At 35.9% G+C, this 18,711-nt stretch overlaps 1 protein-coding gene across 2 annotated transcripts in view; it reads left to right on the top strand.

Annotated features, from left to right (window-relative positions):
- BARX2 (BARX homeobox 2) overlaps positions 1–18,711 on the top strand; it is an 81,951-nt gene that overhangs the window by 13,835 nt on the left and 49,405 nt on the right. Inside the window, exon 1 of one of the 2 annotated variants that reach the window (XM_031960904.1) lies at positions 8,031–9,385. The exons of the other annotated variant lie outside the window; for it this stretch is intronic. Within the exon in view, the coding sequence (XP_031816764.1) occupies positions 9,262–9,385 (124 nt within the window). The 5' untranslated portion in view covers positions 8,031–9,261. Of the gene's footprint in view, positions 1–8,030; positions 9,386–18,711 lie in introns of those variants that run through there. 2 annotated transcript variants of the gene reach the window in all.

The raw sequence follows: 18,711 nt of genomic DNA, 5'->3' as shown, positions 1-18,711 counted from the left end.
TTTTTGTGTCACCAGTTTTTAGCACAGTGCATGGTGCACAGTTAGCACTTAATAAGTGCTTGTTGATGATGATAGTCAAACTGTTCCCTTAAACATAACAGAGATCCACATATTACTGAAATTAATGTCTGTCTCTATGGAACTGAAGTCAATTCCCCATGACCCAAAGCACTGGTGGGTCTGATTTAATGTAGCCATGGGTACTTCTGAGTATTAGGTTACTTTCAGAACAGAGCTTTGAATATTTTCAGTGGTACCCCAAGATTTATGTCAACTTTAGCTCAATCTAATTCTGCTGCATTTACAGATAAAATCCCTTTGTCCCTTTATAGTCACTGTATTATGTTTCATTTCATATAATTTGTAAAAAATTGGAAGCTTTGAAGAAAAAGAAAGTTCTGAAAACAGGTGATGCTGATTTCTTCAAGGTGAGAGATGTGTGGTTTCCAGTCATGTCCAACTCATTTGGGGGATTTTTGGGTAAAGATCCTGAAATGATTTGCAATTTTCTTCTTCAGATCATTTTTACAGATGAGAAAACTGAGGCAAACAGGGCTAAGAGACTTGCTTAGGGTCACACAGGCAGTAAGTGTCTGAGGCTAAATTTGAATTCAGGAAAATGAATCCTCCTAACTCCAGACCCACTGCTCTATCCACTGTGCTTGCTAGCTGCCCCAAGGGATTTTGATCTTTTCAGGTAGTTTGGTTAAAATTTCTCTCTGACATTTTCTTCTTGAATGGGAAGGATGGAGATGTATTTCACAAAATCATTGAATCTAGATTATCTTATTTTAATAAACAACTTCACAAAATGATTAATGAAGTCATACAGAGGAAGTCATTCATTATGTACCTGAGGGAAGGGGAGAAAAAGAAGAGTACGGAATGAAGACGATGGATTATGATGCTCCAGGGTAGATTCTTAGTCTTCAGCTGCACTGAGATTTTGCAAACCTTTCATTTTTTCTCAATCAGCAACTTTTGAACCTGTTTGTTTTTGTTTTAAAAGAAAGTAGCAAAATCTACCTTGTGCTTCCTGGTAAATGAGTGTTTTTCCTACATCCTAGAATGCCACTAAGATGCCTTTAAATATCTATCATTATTCTTTATTTTGCTAATTTTTTCTTTTTACTATACTCTTTCCAGTAGACAAAAGAAATGATTGTATTTAACTAGTGAATTAATTTTATTGCCTCTGAATATCATGATAATTCAATGTAAACTTGGTTCTTCTTGCCTGTTTTGGATTCCCTGCTTAGGGAATTCCAGCATATTAAAAGGAAGGATTATCCTCCTGGAGTCTAATATCTTTGTTTTAGCTGCACAGACACTCTCTGAAACAGAGTATATTTTCATTTTAGGGAGCTGAGTGGAGAAGACTGGCCATTGATTTTGTAAGATTTTGGGGAGGAAAGTGTGATCTGTTGTCTAAAAAATAGGGGTGTGTATAGGATTCCTTTTAAAACTTCATAGTGAATCCATTTTTTGGAGGTTTGCAAGTTTTACAGGTAGGAAGGACTTAGGAGATCAGCCCAATTTTCTTACTTATTTAAAATATCTGTTCACATTACTTACTAACATATTGCAAGATTTCATCATTGTTCTGATGATTTCCTTTTTTTTTTCTTTTCAAAAATTTTTAACAAATGCAGGGTATTTTTTAATTTTTTGGTAGTTGAGTCAAGGATTCCCCCTCTTTCCTCTGAGAACCTTATAACATATAAGTTTAAGCAAAAAAAATTTACTCTGACAATGTCTGAAAATGTGGGCCTTTTTCTGTAGCTATAGTCCCCTACCTCTCTGGTGGGAGGAGTCATTTTTTCACTATCAGTTCTCTGAACTCACAAATTGGCATGTTCTGAACCTTTCCATGTTTTCATTTAAATTATTTTGGTCAACATAAAAAATCAATGTCGTGCTTATTTAGCTTTTTGTCATTTCATATGTTTTCCTAAAAGATTCTTTAAATCTTTCAAATTAGTCATTTTTTATAACCCAGTTATATTTCAATTACATTCATATACCACTTTCTGCCATGATTAGCGGATACATGCTTTTGGTCTAGATCTTTGCTACTACAAAAAGTTCTGCTAGACTGTTGTATTACTTTCAGTTTTCTTGTCTAGATTCAGACTTTGGGGAGATTAGGAAAAAAAGTAGTCAAGGAAAGAAGAATGGAAAGTTAACATTTCCAGCAAAGAATAGTCTTTATCAGAAATGGAACTGAACAATTAGCTTCATCATCTGTGACCCTGGAAGCAAGAAAATGTGAATTAGAAAAGTTGTTGGACAAGAAAAATGGATAGAGATGTGAGTAGTTACTTACTGAGCTTACTGAGAAATTCAGCTTCCAACCTAGGATGCGTAAGTGATAAAGAAGGCTAATGCATCTGTGAAGGGGGGAAAGGGTAATCGAGCAAGTTGTATTAGAAATAGGGGGGAAGGATAACAGTGTAGTAACAGGTAGAGAACTTTGGGTAGACATTTATTTCCTACTGGAAAAACAGAACTGAAAAACACTAGAATGGGATAATTCTTTTTGGAAATCTGTGCTGTGAGTACGTGCTTATTATCACAGGCGTTCCTGGTAAGTGACAGCCACCAATGATCTCTGATTAGGCAATGGCTTTGCTTAGAATACATGCGACCTAATTACCTTATATATTATTGATGCATTAAGGAATTTCATCAGCCAGCTTCATAAAAGATCATTATTATTGTAGTATGATAATATAATTGTAATGAAGCAGTATTTGTATTTTGTGTACTTTTCAGATAGTCTTTGTATAGTGCATATTGTATGGACTTGATCTATGGAAGCAGCATGAAATGGTGGAAAAAATAGAGGGTAATAGAAGGCATTGTTTACCTTTCCCATTAGGTCCTCCATTGATTTATTTTATGACCCTAAATAAGTCTTTTTTACCTTTTCCTGAGTCTACACAAGGGGATCTACAGCCTTGATTTACCTCTATTACGTGTTGAGAAAGGTTGACTGACTAATGAATGTTAATTTAATGGTTTAAATATATAGAAGAATGAGATAAATGCAAAGTATGAATGGGAGGGCAGCTATGTGGCCCAAAGTGAATTATACTTGCCTATTACCATGTTTTTATAGGCAACTAGTTTGATGGAAGCAGGACTTCTCAATTACGAAATATAGATGACTCTGAACCACAAGATATGTCATTCTAGGGCACACAGGTTTGCTCCATTACAGTCCAGGGTTTGTTTGTCAGCTTGTGACACACCTGAAACTCTTAATTGTGGGAGTCAAAGAAGGATTTTTCAGGGACTCTCAAAGCAAGATCAGACTCGTGTTTCTGATCTATCACTCAGTTGAAGTCCTTTCTAGAATCTTTTAGAGTCAGTAAGTTGAAAAAATATCGAGAACCCAGTTATTAAAGTTTGGATGCCCTTTTTTGAGGGGTTGTCTTTTTTGATCTTATGACTTTTCTTCTTCTTTCCCCAAAAGATGGGTGGAGTTGACAACTGATATGGGTGGGGGGAAGACTAAATGAGTGCCATTTTTCAATTTAGAGTCTGTATGATGGCTCAAGGTGCTCCTGACTTTACTCTAACTGGTTTGCCAACCCCTAGAAATAAGAGAGTTGTGCAATCACCCCAGCCTAACCCAAGCAAGCTTGTAGAGGTGGATGCAACCTTCCTCCATTGCAAGAGAACATTCTGCCAGTGAGACGAGTCTCCATGTGTGCCTTTTGAAATCTTCAGCCTTCATGGTTTCTCTGAGTCTTGTTACATGCTCTTTCAGGATGAGAATTCTCTCAGATGCACAAATCTTTTCAGTAGGAAGTTGAGTTCTCAGGAAGGCAGTATTTACTTCTGAGGCTAACAGACCATTTGTCAGTAGCTACCAATGGAGTCCTCTAAACCTCTAGGCTTAATTTATACCCTTAAATCTATGATCTTAAAGACCTTGGATTCTTAATCTGGGGTTCGTGAACTTTAATAAAAAAAGTTTTTTATTTTCAAAATATATATATGGGTAATTTTTCAACATTAATCCTTGCAAAAATCTCGTGTTCCAAATTTTTGCCCCTTCCTCCACCCCTTTCCCTAAATGGTAAGTAATCCAATATGTGTTAAACATGTGCAATTTTTCTATACATATTTCTACAATTATCTTGCTACAAAAGAAAAATCAGATTAAAAAGAAAAAATGAGAAAGAAAACAAAATGTAAGCAAACAACAAGCTGCTATGTTGTGATCCATACTCAGTTCCAACAGTTTTCTCTTTGGGTGTAGATAATTCTCTTCATCACAAGATCATTGGAACCGGCCTCAATCATCTCATTGTTGAAAAGAGACATGTCCATCAGAATTGATCTTCATACAATCTTGTTGCCATGTACAATGATCTCCTGGTTCTACTCATTATATTTAGCATCAGTCATGAACTTTTTTTTTTTTATCACAAGAAGGAAAAGAATTTAAGAAATACCTTGAAGGACCAAGTCAAATCAGTTAACAAAGTACAGAAAAAAATGAGGCAAAGAAAATAGAGGTAGTAGAATGAAAATCTTTATTTCCAAGCATAATTATAATATTTTTGCATCAATTTATATGGCCCTTTTAGTGCCAAATATTTTGATAACTATTTGAGTATAATTGATTTCCTTTGTAAAATCCTATGTATTTTATTTTATGCATTTAAAAGCATGAGTTTGAAAAGGATCCTGTGACAAAAAAAGAAGTTAAGAACTTATATTATTGATCCTGGGGATGAAAAGAAAGCTGTGATAGATTCTGTCCTCTAGAAGTCTATGACCTTCTTGGTAGAAGATGGGAGAAGAAGAGGAACTTTAAGTACTTTGAAGGACAACCTGTAAAACGACTTTTGTAGGAGAGAGGAGAATAAGCTTTGCTTTTATATAAAGCAAATGCATTTGAAGATGTTACTTAAGATGGGCTCTGGGATAGTCCCAAAGAACTGATTCAACCTTTTTCTCTCTCCTCACTCTCTTCATGACAGAACAAAAAAAGAGAAGAGAATACTGACCATTTTGCACTCAGCACATATAATCATACATGCCTTGTCCCAGTACTGCAACAGACTTGCAGATTTATTGCACTTATCTACCAACCCAGCCAGGGTGGTACAAATAGAAACTGAGGCAGGATAGTCATAGTGGCATTTTTGTGAATTTCTTTTAAAACATTTTATTGATTTCTTTAGTTTTTATATCACCTTAATTTCCAAATGCCTTTTCCCTTCCCCAGAGCACAATCTGTACTAATAAGTGAGAAACAGAGACAGAGACAGACAGGCAGACACATACACATACAGAGGGAGAGAGGGAGAGAAAGAAAGAGAGAAGAGATCAGTAAAATTAAGGCTGACTGTGAATGCAGAGATTCTCACCCATCATCCATCTGTAAGAAGGCAGGGAAGGACATTTTTTCCTCTCTTCTTGAGAGCTAAGCTTGAACAATTATAATCTTTGAATTCATTTTGCTCTTGTTCTTTCCACGGATTTTAGTTATCATGTCTCTTGTTTTCCTGATTTTGTTTCCTTCATTTTGAATCATTTAATGTTTTTCTATATTCTTTATTTTCATTGTATCATGTGGTTCATATAAGCATCATGGTATATAGGGGATAAAGAGTTGAATGAATTCACCCTTATTCTTTCCTTGTTTTTTTGTCTCATTCACGTATCTCTAAAATATTTCCTCCCTTTCCTCACACCAAGGATATGAAAGAAGGATAGAAGAACAACCTTTTTCCCCCTCTCATCTCGTTCACAATTTGGAATGAGAATCAGGAAGAATTTACTTTGTCCCAGTACAATGCTGGGATCATAGTGGAGAACTGGTAAATACTTGTTGATCAATAAGAATGGTTTCTTTCCTTTTTAGTACTGATTTGATATTTCTTCTGTCATATCAGAGAAGTAGATTATCAGCGAAGAGATGAGGTTGAAATAACTTTTAAAAACTCTTTCCTTTCCTCCAAACAAACTCAAAGATTATTCCACAAATTCAGTTCCAAAGGAGAATCTTCACGCCAAAACACAAAATGAGTTGATGGCAGGACTCAGGTCGCTGTCATTTAGGTCAGTACTTTGTCCATTAGACTTCCCCACCTTTAGTTTAGAGGAAGAATTTGATTTTAAATCAAATTGAATTCAATGACTTTAAATCACTATTCAAGAAGATTTTTAAAATCTTTTTTCCCCTTTAAAAAGATCATTCTTGTTCATGTTAAATATTAATACATGTACTTCACAACTTGAAGATAGATGAAAAGTTTTATTTATAAGCAACCTCAACTTGTTAATATTCATTTTGATTTTTTTTTCTTGGTTAATCTTCTGGCAGGAAACTGAACAATAACTGAACTATTTTCTATTTTATAAAACTAATAGAATCAACTATTTTTATTAATTGTTTGAAACTAGGTGGTGAAACATTATAATTTCACATTTAGGATGGATAATCATTTTATCAAAATATGCAAATATATTTTAATGTTTAATCGCTCTACTTAGAATGTGAACTGTGATTTACTTTAAAATAGAAATTAAACTGTGTTATCCAAATGTACATGAGAAACTTTAAAACAACATTTGAGTATATAGCAATCTCAGTTTTTACCTTTGTTCATTTGTAGATTGGAAAAACACAAGCTTTACTGCTTTTTCAATTTAGACTGATAGTTTAATATTTTTAAAATAAGTAATCTAGAGAGAAATCCTGGGAATTCCATTACATTCTCCCTTCCCTGTGATTTGTTTAGTTCTATTTATTAAGCAATCTCTTTGAAGAGTACTAGACTACATTAAAAAAATTACCATTCATAGTGCTATCTCTGAATCTTAATGTATTTTAAATTTAAATTACCTTTTCTTTTATATAAAAAAACCATGTTTAACAAAAAGCACACTCAGTTTTTTAAAAAGTGACTTAAAATTTAAAAAGAAGTTTGCTACTCATATAGTAGGCATCTAACTAGCCAGTGGGGGAAAGGGCTGTTAAAAATGTCATTCCCCTGAAGTTATCTGGGAAACATCCAAACTGTGCTGAGCCCAAACCCTTGGCAGTGTACTCTCTTTGGGAGCCTTTATTTAGTTCACACAGACTGATTTCTGGCATTGACAATATTTGCATTGTATTACAACCTAGCTACTGCCAATGGTATTAGAATACAAGTTCAAAACTTGAAAGATCCTGCTGTAGAGTCAACAAAGAATGGCCCAGACTTCTCCCCCAGAGTCTTGTCCATTTCTTGTCCTCATCTTGTCCTGGGGGGCTTTCCCATCTTAAGAAAACATTAGGGAATCTTAATGAGGCCCTTTGAATCTGGTTATGTTTGTGGGCAGCAGATTCCTTGCATTTAATGAGAGGAAGTTTGTTGGCTCTCAGAATCTCCCTCTGACTCTCCCATCACTTCCCCCCAATGTCTTCTAGTCCATCACCGTCCCATCCTGAATTAGCTGTGATTCAGCATGGAAAGGATATGTATGTGAAATTTTTCAGTCCACCCTTCCAGGTCCTTGTGAGTTTTACTTGCTTCTTGTGCATTTCCAAAGAATATGTTTAGCATTTCTTCTAAAGGAGACACTTATTCCCATTTTACAAATGAAGAAACTGAGGCAGACAGAGATGAAGTAACTTGCTTAAGGTCATAAAGTCATTAAGTCTCTGAGGTGAGATTTAACTTGGGTCTTCCTGATTTCAGATCCAGTGCTCTATCCACTGTATAGTTAATTTATATTTTCACAGGAAATAAAATGATCTCTTAATAAACCCAATAGGCCTGTAATTATGTTTACCTTTGTATGTGTGTGTTTTTCTTATAAGTTCTAATTTATATGTGTTGTGTCTCCTATTAGAATTTCATGAGGACAGTCTTTTTTCTTTTTCTTTGTATATCTAATACTGTGGTGGCAGAAAAAAAATCATAACATACTTATTGCTGGATTTATGACTAGTCTCACAGTGTGCTAACCATTGCATGTTTCTTGGGAATTGCCTTCTTTTCAAAATTCTCCCAACTAACTTTTCCTATGTGTTAAATTGTAGCATTTTTGTTTGATTGCCTTCAGCTGTCGCCCATCTCAGAATGACCTTCCAAGACCATAGGAAACTTTTCCCATTTTGCATTTATAATATATAGCCGAACTGAAATACCGTCTTCTAGGAGATGATGTTTTTCAAAATGAACTGGATCTGTGTTTTCTTCCATAAAGAGAACTCCCATCAAAGAATTTTCTCTCTACCAATGAAGGCTGGCAGTTCTACTATGTATGGTTTTAGCTGCCTAGGGCACTATAACAATGTATTATTTGCCCATGGAAAAACTGCCAGTATATGTTAGAAGTGGTGCCTACAATCAGGTCTTCCTGATTCTTAAGATCAGATTTATATCCTGCAATCCAGAGCTGTCTCTGTAATTAGTAAGTTATATTGTTTAATATACATCCACTCTCAAAGTAGTCTCAAGTTCCAGGGGTTTTTGTAATGTGAATTAATCTATTCATTAGTTTTATAAGTTCATATTGAATAAGGAGAAATGTTGATGATTTTTTTAAAGTTTAAATCCACATCTTTGCCATATAGCCACATGATCAGATGGGGATAAGGAATTTCAAGACAGAACATTTTTTTTTAATCCGAGGTGGATACCAATAGGTAAGAGGACCTGGGTTTGGGAATATCTTTGTGGATTTCATTTGTGTTTCGTAAAAGTCAGGACTTTTCAACTGTTTTATCCCCAGAAGAAAGACCTGTGTAATTAGCACCAATGCAGGACTCTGAGTCTTGACACCCTAATGTTGACTCAACATCTTACAGAGGGGGGAGATGAGGAACCTTAGGGGAAATCTGGTGAAGGCCTGTCTAGACCTAAGAAAATTTAATACTACAGCAAAACCAGAGCTTCCTCAGCCTCTCCTTACTCTTCTCTCACCAATATATCTTTAGTTATTTGTTGTGGTACTTCTAGTAGTGAAACAGAGCTGGGAATGAGATGTATATTTGAGTAAGTAAACTGACTGCTTATCACATACATTCTACTGAGGCTATGGTTGTAACATTCAAATATTCAGTTTGGCCAATGGGAGTATTCCATTAAGGCATCTCCCCTCCCCCCCACCCCTTGATAGGTCAGGGTCTGTGGCTGGGATTTAAGTCAGCTAAATGTCTGGTCTAGCTCTAATAGGGATTTCTTTAAGAGCAAGTTGAACCCTGTTAGCAAATGCGTAAACCTTGGAAAGGACCAACTGGTTGTTGCCATGGCCTCCAGAAAAACTGTAAAAACTCAGCTTCAAGGTGGCCCAGTGAAGCCATTCGGTCATCATCAATCAACGGCCCGTAAGATGGAGACTGACCTGAAGATGAGAGCATCTTCAGAGGCAGGTGAGTTGGAGACGGGAAGGCTGAGAGAGAGAGCCACCATCAGCCTGGATGCATAATTGAGCATCTCCGCTACATAAGCCCAGGAAAGCCATGTGGGATAGTGTGGTCCCATATCCTCCTTCACGTTATTTATTCTCTTGCCATTATTCTCTATTTTACTAGTGGTCTAACTTTTCCTCTTCAACTCTTCCTTGGCTTAACAGTTTGTAAAAATGGAAGCACTGTTGTTCTTGTTACTTCTGTGCTTGATAAGGCTTATGTAATAAAACATAATGACTAAAATTTAGGTGATAGATACTTTGAGAAAGTGAATGAAGCCTGCTATTCACTGTCTTTCTTATCAGCACTGTGACATCTTGAACATAATGAGCATTCATGGACAGCACACATCATTCCTGATGGAGAAATGAAATAAATCAATGGGTCCAATGCATCAATAACAAAACTGGAAGAGCAATTCTTAAAGATCTTGATTCTTTCCCTGATGGTTGGGAGATTGTTGGTTAATATAGTTGTGATTCTCTGAACTTTAAGAAAAACAGATATAGTTACAGTTTTAGTTGTCAGAGATCAACTAAGTTTTAAATTTTTAGTGATTAGTAAATATATTATATATCACATAACCTTGCAAATGAAAAATTAAATTGTAATTAAACCTATTTAGAAGAGTGGGTTTCATTTTTATTATAAAATTACTATAATGTATGGGGGAATGGGCTATTAATTTAATTCAATAAGTATTTATTAAGTACCTCTTTTCCACATTATGTTCAAGACCTTGGGTTTACAAAACAGTAGAAAAATCATTGGCTTACAAATCAGAAGATCTGAATTAAAATTCCACTTCTAATGTTTATTATTTGTGTAATCACCTGACTCTCTTGGGTCTTAGTTATAATCATCAATAAAATGAAGGAGTTGGATTAGAATCATGTTTTTAACCTGGGGTTCATGCACTTTAAAAAAACATTTTTATAACTATTTCAGCATAATTTCTTTCCTTTATAATCCTGCATGCTTTATTTTGTTCATTTAAAAAGACTATTTTTAGGAATCCATAAGCTTCCCCAGACTGCAAAAAGTGCTCATGATACCAAAAGTGGTTAAAAATCCTTGGTTTAGATGATTCCTAAGTTCCCTTTCAGCTCTACAGCTATGAACTTTGATAATCACTTTTTTTTGTATAGCATTTTAATGCTGACTAAACATTTTCCTCAAAATAAATCCATAAGGTAAGCATTAGAAGTATTTCTATTTTTTAAATAAAGAAATAAATTCTGAGAGGTTGTAGCTCAGCACAGTTATATGATAGTTAAGGTCATGTAACTAGCATTGGAACTAGGTTTGAAAACAGATCTTTTCTGATTCTAAGTCCAGTATGTCTCTTTCTTTCTTTTTTTTTGCAAGGTAATTGGGGTTAAGTGACATGCCCAGGGTCACACCACTAGTGAATGTTGAGTGTCTGGGATAGGATTTGAACTCATATCCCCTTGACAGAGCTGATGTTCTATTTACTGCACCATTAGCTGCTTTTTGGTGTATCTTTCACAGGCCGCTTGGGGAAAAGGTATATATAGTCCGTGCCCTCATAGAACTTTAAGTTGAGTAAGGAAATGAAACAGGCATGTACAGATAAATATAACAATTTTCTCAGTGAGTTCAAAGTTAATCAGAAAGTCCTTTTGTTGAAAATATCTATAATAACAACAATAATAGCTATTGCTTTTATGATACTTTTATGACATTTACTTTATAGTTCATTCTCATGTGACTAGGTAGCTGGATGGTTCAGAGGATAGAGCTCTGGACAAGGAGTCAGGAAAACCTGACTTCAAATGTGGCCTCTGACAATTACTAACTGGTGACCCTGGGCAAGACACTTAACTCTGTTTGCCCAAGTTTTCTCACCTGTAAAATGAATACCTACCTCCCAAGGTTATTCTGAGGGTCAAATGAGATAACAGTGCTTAGTGCATACGTGGTGCTTATAAACACTTCTTTTCTTCCTAGGTAGAAAGATAGTAACAGTTGAATCCATGCCTTGTCATAGTAAATACAAGTATATGAATTAAATTTTTTTTGGTTAGTTTTGGTGCTATTGTGAATTGTTTATTTGAAGAAACATTATAAAGTCCTATGAAGATAGATTCAGCAAGTCAGAGATTAGATTGCTAGATTGCTGCAAAACCTGCTTTTTGACATTGTTCTGAAAATTCAAAATATTCCACTAGATTTCTTATCCTAGAAGTAGAGTAAAAAACATTCACTTCAATGACGTGTCATATGTTTGAGATCTGCTTAAGAGGTTTATAAGTGCTATTTCACCATTGTGACTTTGAAGGATCAAGGTGTGATTTACTCTCTTGTTGTCATGTCAAGAGGACAGATGAGAAGGGAACTCCTTGCAGCATCCTGGGTGTGTGAGTCTCATTTTGTTACAGATGCTTGAATGACTGTTCACACTTCTGCTCATTTTTTTTTTCTGTGAAGAGGGCTCATGTTCCCTGGTAAAGTGCTCTGAGTTTCTTGAATGTCTCAGGTTATTATAAAACATAGGTCTGAAATATAACTGAAATAGATATTTATTACTTCTATGATTAAGGAAAGAGTGCTGGATTTGGCAGTCAGATGCCTTGGGTTCAAATCCTGATTCTTTTTAATCTCCGCTTTTTTCTCCTTTTCCTCCTTTTCCCTCCTCCTCCTCCTCTTATTCCCCAGGATCACACAGCTAGTAAGTATTAAGTGTCTTAAGGCTACATTTGAACTTGACTGTAGGGCTGGTGTTCTATCCATTGCTTCCCCCTGACTCAACTTCTAAGTACCTGTGCATATCATTGGGCCAGAAACCTCCCTAGATTTTGGTGTCATCTTTTGTAAAATGAGGGATGAAGATGGTGTTGGACTAGTTGAGCTCTAAAGTGACTTGCTGCTCTAAATCTGTGATCCTTTGTGGTTCATTAATCTCCATTAAAATATCAGTAAGATTAGAATATTTCACTTATATCTTTGCATCCCCAATGAATTTAGCACAGTGTCTGTCTATATGACAGATACAGTCCGTGGTATTTGTTAGGTGCTTCTGTGTCCATACATGGCATTGTTATGTGCCAACCATGATAAGGCATTTATATTGCTTTTAGAATCTATCTCAGCTTTGAAAATTCAACATGGGGAGAAGAAACAATTTTTGTATTTTGTTTAAAACCTGATTTCCATCAGCAAAGCTCAAATTTGATTTTGATTTTAGGTTGGAAAACCTAAAGAGAACATGGATACTCAGGGCCTCTGCTCCAGATGGCTGCTAGGTTATTTGTTCTGGAGTGTCTGAGAAGACAAGTTTTTCCAACTTGTCTAGCAGCAAAGCTTTACTTTGCTTCTATGTGAATGACTTAACAGAGCAGGTGTTAACGAGCATTGATAGAAAGAGTTTTCTCACTCTACCTTTAATTGGCACAAATGTGATTCAAAGTAATTTGGTTTTTTTTACTTGCATGTGTACATGTTGTCTCTTCCCATCCCTGACAAACTTAGGAGACAGGTTTGTTGAATTGAAATGTCAAGTGAGGGTGACATGAAATTTAGAGCAGTCTCATAGAATTCCTAAGTCTCCTATGTTTGTCAATATGGTTATGGTAGGAGTAGTGTGCATCTAATTCAGTGATAACTGCTATGAATACTCTATATTAATGATATCTTTGGAATAAGATAAAACAGAAATGTAAGTCTGGATTCTACATAGATCCTTACATTTGCCTTGTTATTATTTTTTACAGAGCTCAGGATAGGAGCAAGAGACATCAAATTTTATAAGCCAAGTCTTAGATTACATCAGTAGCCTTTTCATAATCTTGTTATTGCAGCTATATACCTGTGAGCAGAAAAGTTAGTTGCTGTTATGCCCTAGTTAAACATTTTGCCTCTTTATACCTTATTTCATCCTTGCAAGATAAAGGATAAGGAGAAAAGGGAAGAGGAAGTAGAGATGGGAAAGCATCTGGTCTTCATTCAAATTTGTTGTCTTTTTTAGAGTGTGGGTAGAATAATATCTATTAGGCAGAGACTTCTCTGTCAGTTCTCTGATTGCTGATTCCCCCTTCCTTCTCCCCCACCCCCCACCCGCCATTGTGGTTTGGCCAGCACTGCCCTCAGCTTTTATTTGTTTGATTGATTGGAAAACTTAATTTTCCATCTAGGAAGGAATGGATCACTTCATTATTTTCTCTGAGATAGACATCTTTGATATTGGCATTCTGTCATTTTAAGTCTTGTTATTTAACACATCAACTTGCTCATTTTGTATTTGCTCAGTGTTGGAGGCTTCCACTTTCCCTTCTGGTCCCCTTCTTCCCCTTTTTCTCCTCTCCAGTGTGTTTGATCAGTGGGAATGGGTCACTATGTAGAGGTGAAGGAGGGAGATCCTTTTTTTTTTTTTTTTTAACATATATGCTCTTTCTCTCTCTCCCTCCCTCCCCCTCTCTCTTTCTTTCTTTCTTTCTTTCTTTCTTTCTTTCTTTCTTTCTTTCTTTCTTTCTTTCTTTCTTTCTTTCACCTAGGGACCCTTCCTTCCTAACTTCCTTCTTTCCTTTTTTCTCAGTACCTGGCTTGGATGTTTCATAATAAACCTAAATAGATTCCCTGGATATAAATTCAAACCTAGCCAATTATTTGTGCTCCTACCTCAGAATATCCTTAGTTGTATCCATGTTAGTGAGTTCTTAAGATTTTGTTCTAATGAAAACAGTAAAGAAGCCTGGGAGGTCAAAGGCATTAAGGGAGATGTAGTTAGAATTTTAATGACCAGAGAGACTAAGTTTTATGCTTTCTAGTTCATGGAGCTCTACCAGAAGAAGGGTCCAGGGAATGGGAAAGGAAAACATAGACCCAGTGAACTCAAAGTCTTGCTTAAGTATATCATGTCCTTCCTGGAAATCATTTGGCAGCTTTCACTGACATTTAAATTAACCTGAAAATATTGCAGGGCAGAAGAGGGAAAGGAGGGACATAAAGAGACATAGCTTCACCTATACCCAACATGAAGTCTTTTTTGCTTTCTGCCCTGACTTCTCTTGCCACATCCACAAGTAAGTCAGGGTTGTTTTGGGGGTAGGGCATCAGGCATACAAAGCACCATTCAGAGGTCACAACAGCACTCTTGTCTCCTGTGCCAAGCCAAATGAGGCTAGGAGTAAATGTCATTCTACAGTCCTACTTCAGATATTCAACACTGTCTGGAGAGGGACAGAATATGACATTGGGTAGAGAAGGAGGTAATGGTGAATTTTTGTATCTTTTCTTTCTGCCTTCAGGTATAGGTAAAGAAAAAGTGTTCAGCATCCAACTCCTTCCCATATCCACCTTTGAACTTCCGGGATTTCACTTAATACCTTGAAGCTTCAGTTTTTTGAACCACCTTGACCATGTTATTAATAATGGGTGAAAAACTTGGTAGGAAATACTTTCTTATCCAGAAGCCAAGCTACTGTTTCATGCTTCACTCCTCGGAATAACACAAAGCCTTTCCATTTGGTGGGAGCAATGAAAGGAGGCCTCTAACAGGTGCCTTTGTAAGCTCTTTGGGTCCTAGCGAGATTCAGAGGCCATCAGTCCTGTTTTGATCTTGACTCAGATGGAAAGCTTTAGTGGAGAACTCTCAAGGGCTGAGAAGGGGATTCTTTGATCTCTGCTCGGCCCTAATAGGCAGAACCTCTTCTCTGTTTCCTCTAAGGACAAAAATAAACAGAGCGGCTGGGTTTGGGAACAGCTGCATAAACAATACAATTTGGAGGGATGCAAACAATGCATGGGTTATATATGCATCCACACATGTATACTTCTTCATCCAGACTTCTGCATCCTTTGTGATTATCATTTGATCTCAGGAAGACCTTCTGGCTGAGGAGGTGAAACTTTGTGCCTAAAACTCCAAGGAGTTTGAAGCCTTGGGACACTGAGCTTAAAAAGTTTTGCCCTTTTTATGCCATATTTCAAATGTATAAAAAGTTTTACCTGGTTTGTGTCTCACCATTGCCCTGAAACAGTTCCCTCAAAAGTGGATAGTGACCTTCCCAATGACCAAATCCATTGGCTCTTCTGGATCTTTGTAGCTTTTGCTACACACCCATTAGACACTTCAGAAATGTTGTCTTCTCCTGATTTCTCTCTCTATTTTTCTAAGTATTAGTTCTCTTACTCTTTCACTGCCTCCTCACATCTTAATACTTTGATGATGGTGTTCCACAAGAGCTTGCCCTTTATTCTCTTCTCTTTGTCTCCAGTTTCTTCCTTGGCAATTTCATTCATCTCTGTAGTTTCATCTCTAACTTCCATGCATATAACTTGCAAGTCTTTGCTTTTCTCTTTTGAACTGCAGATCTGCATCTCCAACTTAATTAGGATATCCCTGTAACACCTCAAATGAAATCTCTCTAAACCTACATCTCTTCTAGACAACTATCTCTGTGGGTAGCAACCAACATCTGCTTTGTTTCTTCTCTTTTAAAAACTCAAATCTTCGCCTTTTCTCTTTTCATTAACTCTCATATTCAAATCATGTGGATCCTACCTCTGCAACACTGCATGGGTTTGTCTCCTTCTTTCTGCATTCGTCTGGGATTTTATAATAAATTCTTGATAGGTCTTCACCATTACTACTTCCCTGCCTCCAATTTGTTCTTAATATTGACAGCTGAGTGGGGAAGACCTGAATTCAAATTCAGCCTCAGGCATTTGATGACTAAATGATTTTGGGAGAACCACTTAACCTCTGTCTATCCGTTTCTTCACCTATGAAACTAGGATAATAATAAAACTGACCTCCCAAAGTTGTGGGAAGCCAGGTGGCTAAGTGGATAGATCACTGGGCTTGGAATCAGGAAGACTCATCTAAATGAATTTAAATCCAACCTCAGATACTTACTATTTGTGTGATCCTGGGCAAGTGGCTTAACTCTGTTTGCTTCCATTTTCTCATCTATAAAATGAGCTGGAGAAGGAAATGGCAAATCACTTCAGTATTTTTGCAAGAAAAACCAATGGGATCATAGAGAGTTGGACATGACTGAAAGGGCTAAACAAAACCAACCCAGGGTTGTTGTCAAGATCTAATAAGATACTAAGTATAGTAGTGCCTATGATACTAGTATAATTACTGGAAGTAGGTTCTTAATAAAAGTCAGGGGCGGATTAATCCTTACAAATGATTATACTTGCTCAGAAATCTTCAATAACTTCCTATTATTGCTCTCTCTAAAAAAAAAGTAAAAACTACTTTGCTTGGCATTCCACATCAGCTGCAATCTAGCAACTTTCCAGCCTTATCTATAAGATCTGCCATGTTCTTTATTTCATTTCTAACTTAGAATACTATATTGTTTCCCTAGCCACTGTCTGTAGGTGTCTTATGTTCTCTATCTTTGTTAATGCTTTTCCTTAAGCTTGAGTTGCCCTCTTTCCCCTTATTTAGCTGTTGAATTCTTACCCATCCTTTTGAAGGTCAGCACAAGTATCATCTTATCAAGGTAATCCTCTAATTGGAAGCATCTTACCCTTCCAACCTTCCCTAGCTTTTTATTTTCTAACTCCCCAACTACATTTTCATTTTTCCCCATCTATTTTTTTCAATTTTCATTTAACAAGCATTATTTTTTTCTCTTTAGCACCACTCAAATTTGAAAGAGAAATAAATTTTAAAAAACCACACAAACCCTTATAACAAATATGGATAAGAAAATGAAACAATTTCCCATTTTGTCTATGCCCCCAAATATCTCTCATTCTATATCTTGAATCCATCACTTTTCTTTCAAAAGGTGGATTACATAGTTTGCCACGATTGTTCCTTACATCAAACAGATATCGTAAGTATTTCAAAATTGTTTTTCTTTATAGAATTATTATTATATAAATTGTTTCCTTAGTGCTGTCTACTTTACTTTGTATTGGTATGTAAATATAAAATATAAATTTTTTCAGGTTTCTCTAAACCCATTGCTTTTTATAGCACAATAGTGCTTTATTATTTTTATATAGGGCAGGAGGAGGGGAGCAGGCATTTTTTAAGTACTTCCCTTTGCCAGGCACCATGCCAAATGCTTTACAAATATTCCATTTGATTTAGTATACCATAATTTGTTTAGTTATTTCCCAACTGATTGTCTTTTCTTGGATTTCCATTCTTTGCTACTACAAAAAGAATTATGGTAAATATTTTTGTACATGAGTTCTTTTCTTCCCTCTGAGTTTTTTCGGATATAAGATTAGGAATGATATTGTTGGGTCAGAGTATTCATCATTTAGTGACTTTTTGGACATGATTCCAAATTGCTTTCCAAAATGACTAGACCTGTTTACAGCTTTAATTAGTATATCTGTTTTCCTGAAGCCCCTCCAACAGTTGTCATTTTCTATTTTTGTCACCTTGCCTATTTTATGGGTGTGAAATGGTTATTATTAATGATTACTGTTTTTTAGTTCTTTCAACTTATATGATATTGTCCTCATACAACATTTTTCCAAAACCTTCACCATGGTTGTCCTCATTCGGATCTGCTTAAAATGTGGTGATCAAAACTGGACATGCCCCCTCCAGAGGAGAGGAATTACTAATACATTAAGGTAATTAGCTCTCTGGAACTAATTGAGATTCAGATTACATTAACTTTTAGTTGGCTATATAACAGTAACATTGAGCTTGTGGTAAACCAAAACCAACAGATCTTTTCCCCATGAATTGTAATGGCCAGATGCCTTTAATTATTAGAGCTTTATTTTTATTTATTTTAAAAAGAATTTCCACATAATAGCCTTTTATTTTTTTCCATTTACATATAAAGATAGTTTGTCATCATTCATTTTTGTAAGATTTTGAGTTCCAAAATTTTCTTACTTCCTCCTTCTCCACCCCCCTCCCAAACTATAGCAAGCAATCTGATATAGGTTATATATGTGCCATCATGTTAAACATATTTCCATATTAGTCATGTTGTGAAAGAACTAGGGAAAAAAGGGGGAACCATGAGAAAGAAAAAAAAACAAAAACAAATTTAAAAAGTGAAATTTAGTGGGCTTCAATTTGCATTCAGTGTCCATAGTTCTTTCTTTGGGTGTGGATGGAATTTTCCATCACAAGTCTTTTGGAATTATCTTGGATCACTATCATGATGAAAAGAGCTAAATCTATCATAGTTGATGATCACATAATGTTGTTGCTGTGTACAGTGTTCTCCTGTTTCTACTTACTTCATTCAGCATCAGTTCGTGTAAATCCTTGCAGGTTTTTCTGAAATCTGCCTTACTTAAAAAAATTCATATTACATTAATTACATTCA

This window comes from Sarcophilus harrisii, chromosome 3, assembly GCF_902635505.1.
Source record: "Sarcophilus harrisii chromosome 3, mSarHar1.11, whole genome shotgun sequence".
NCBI lineage: Eukaryota > Metazoa > Chordata > Mammalia > Dasyuromorphia > Dasyuridae > Sarcophilus > Sarcophilus harrisii.
This window is presented reverse-complemented; position numbering and strand designations above follow the sequence as displayed.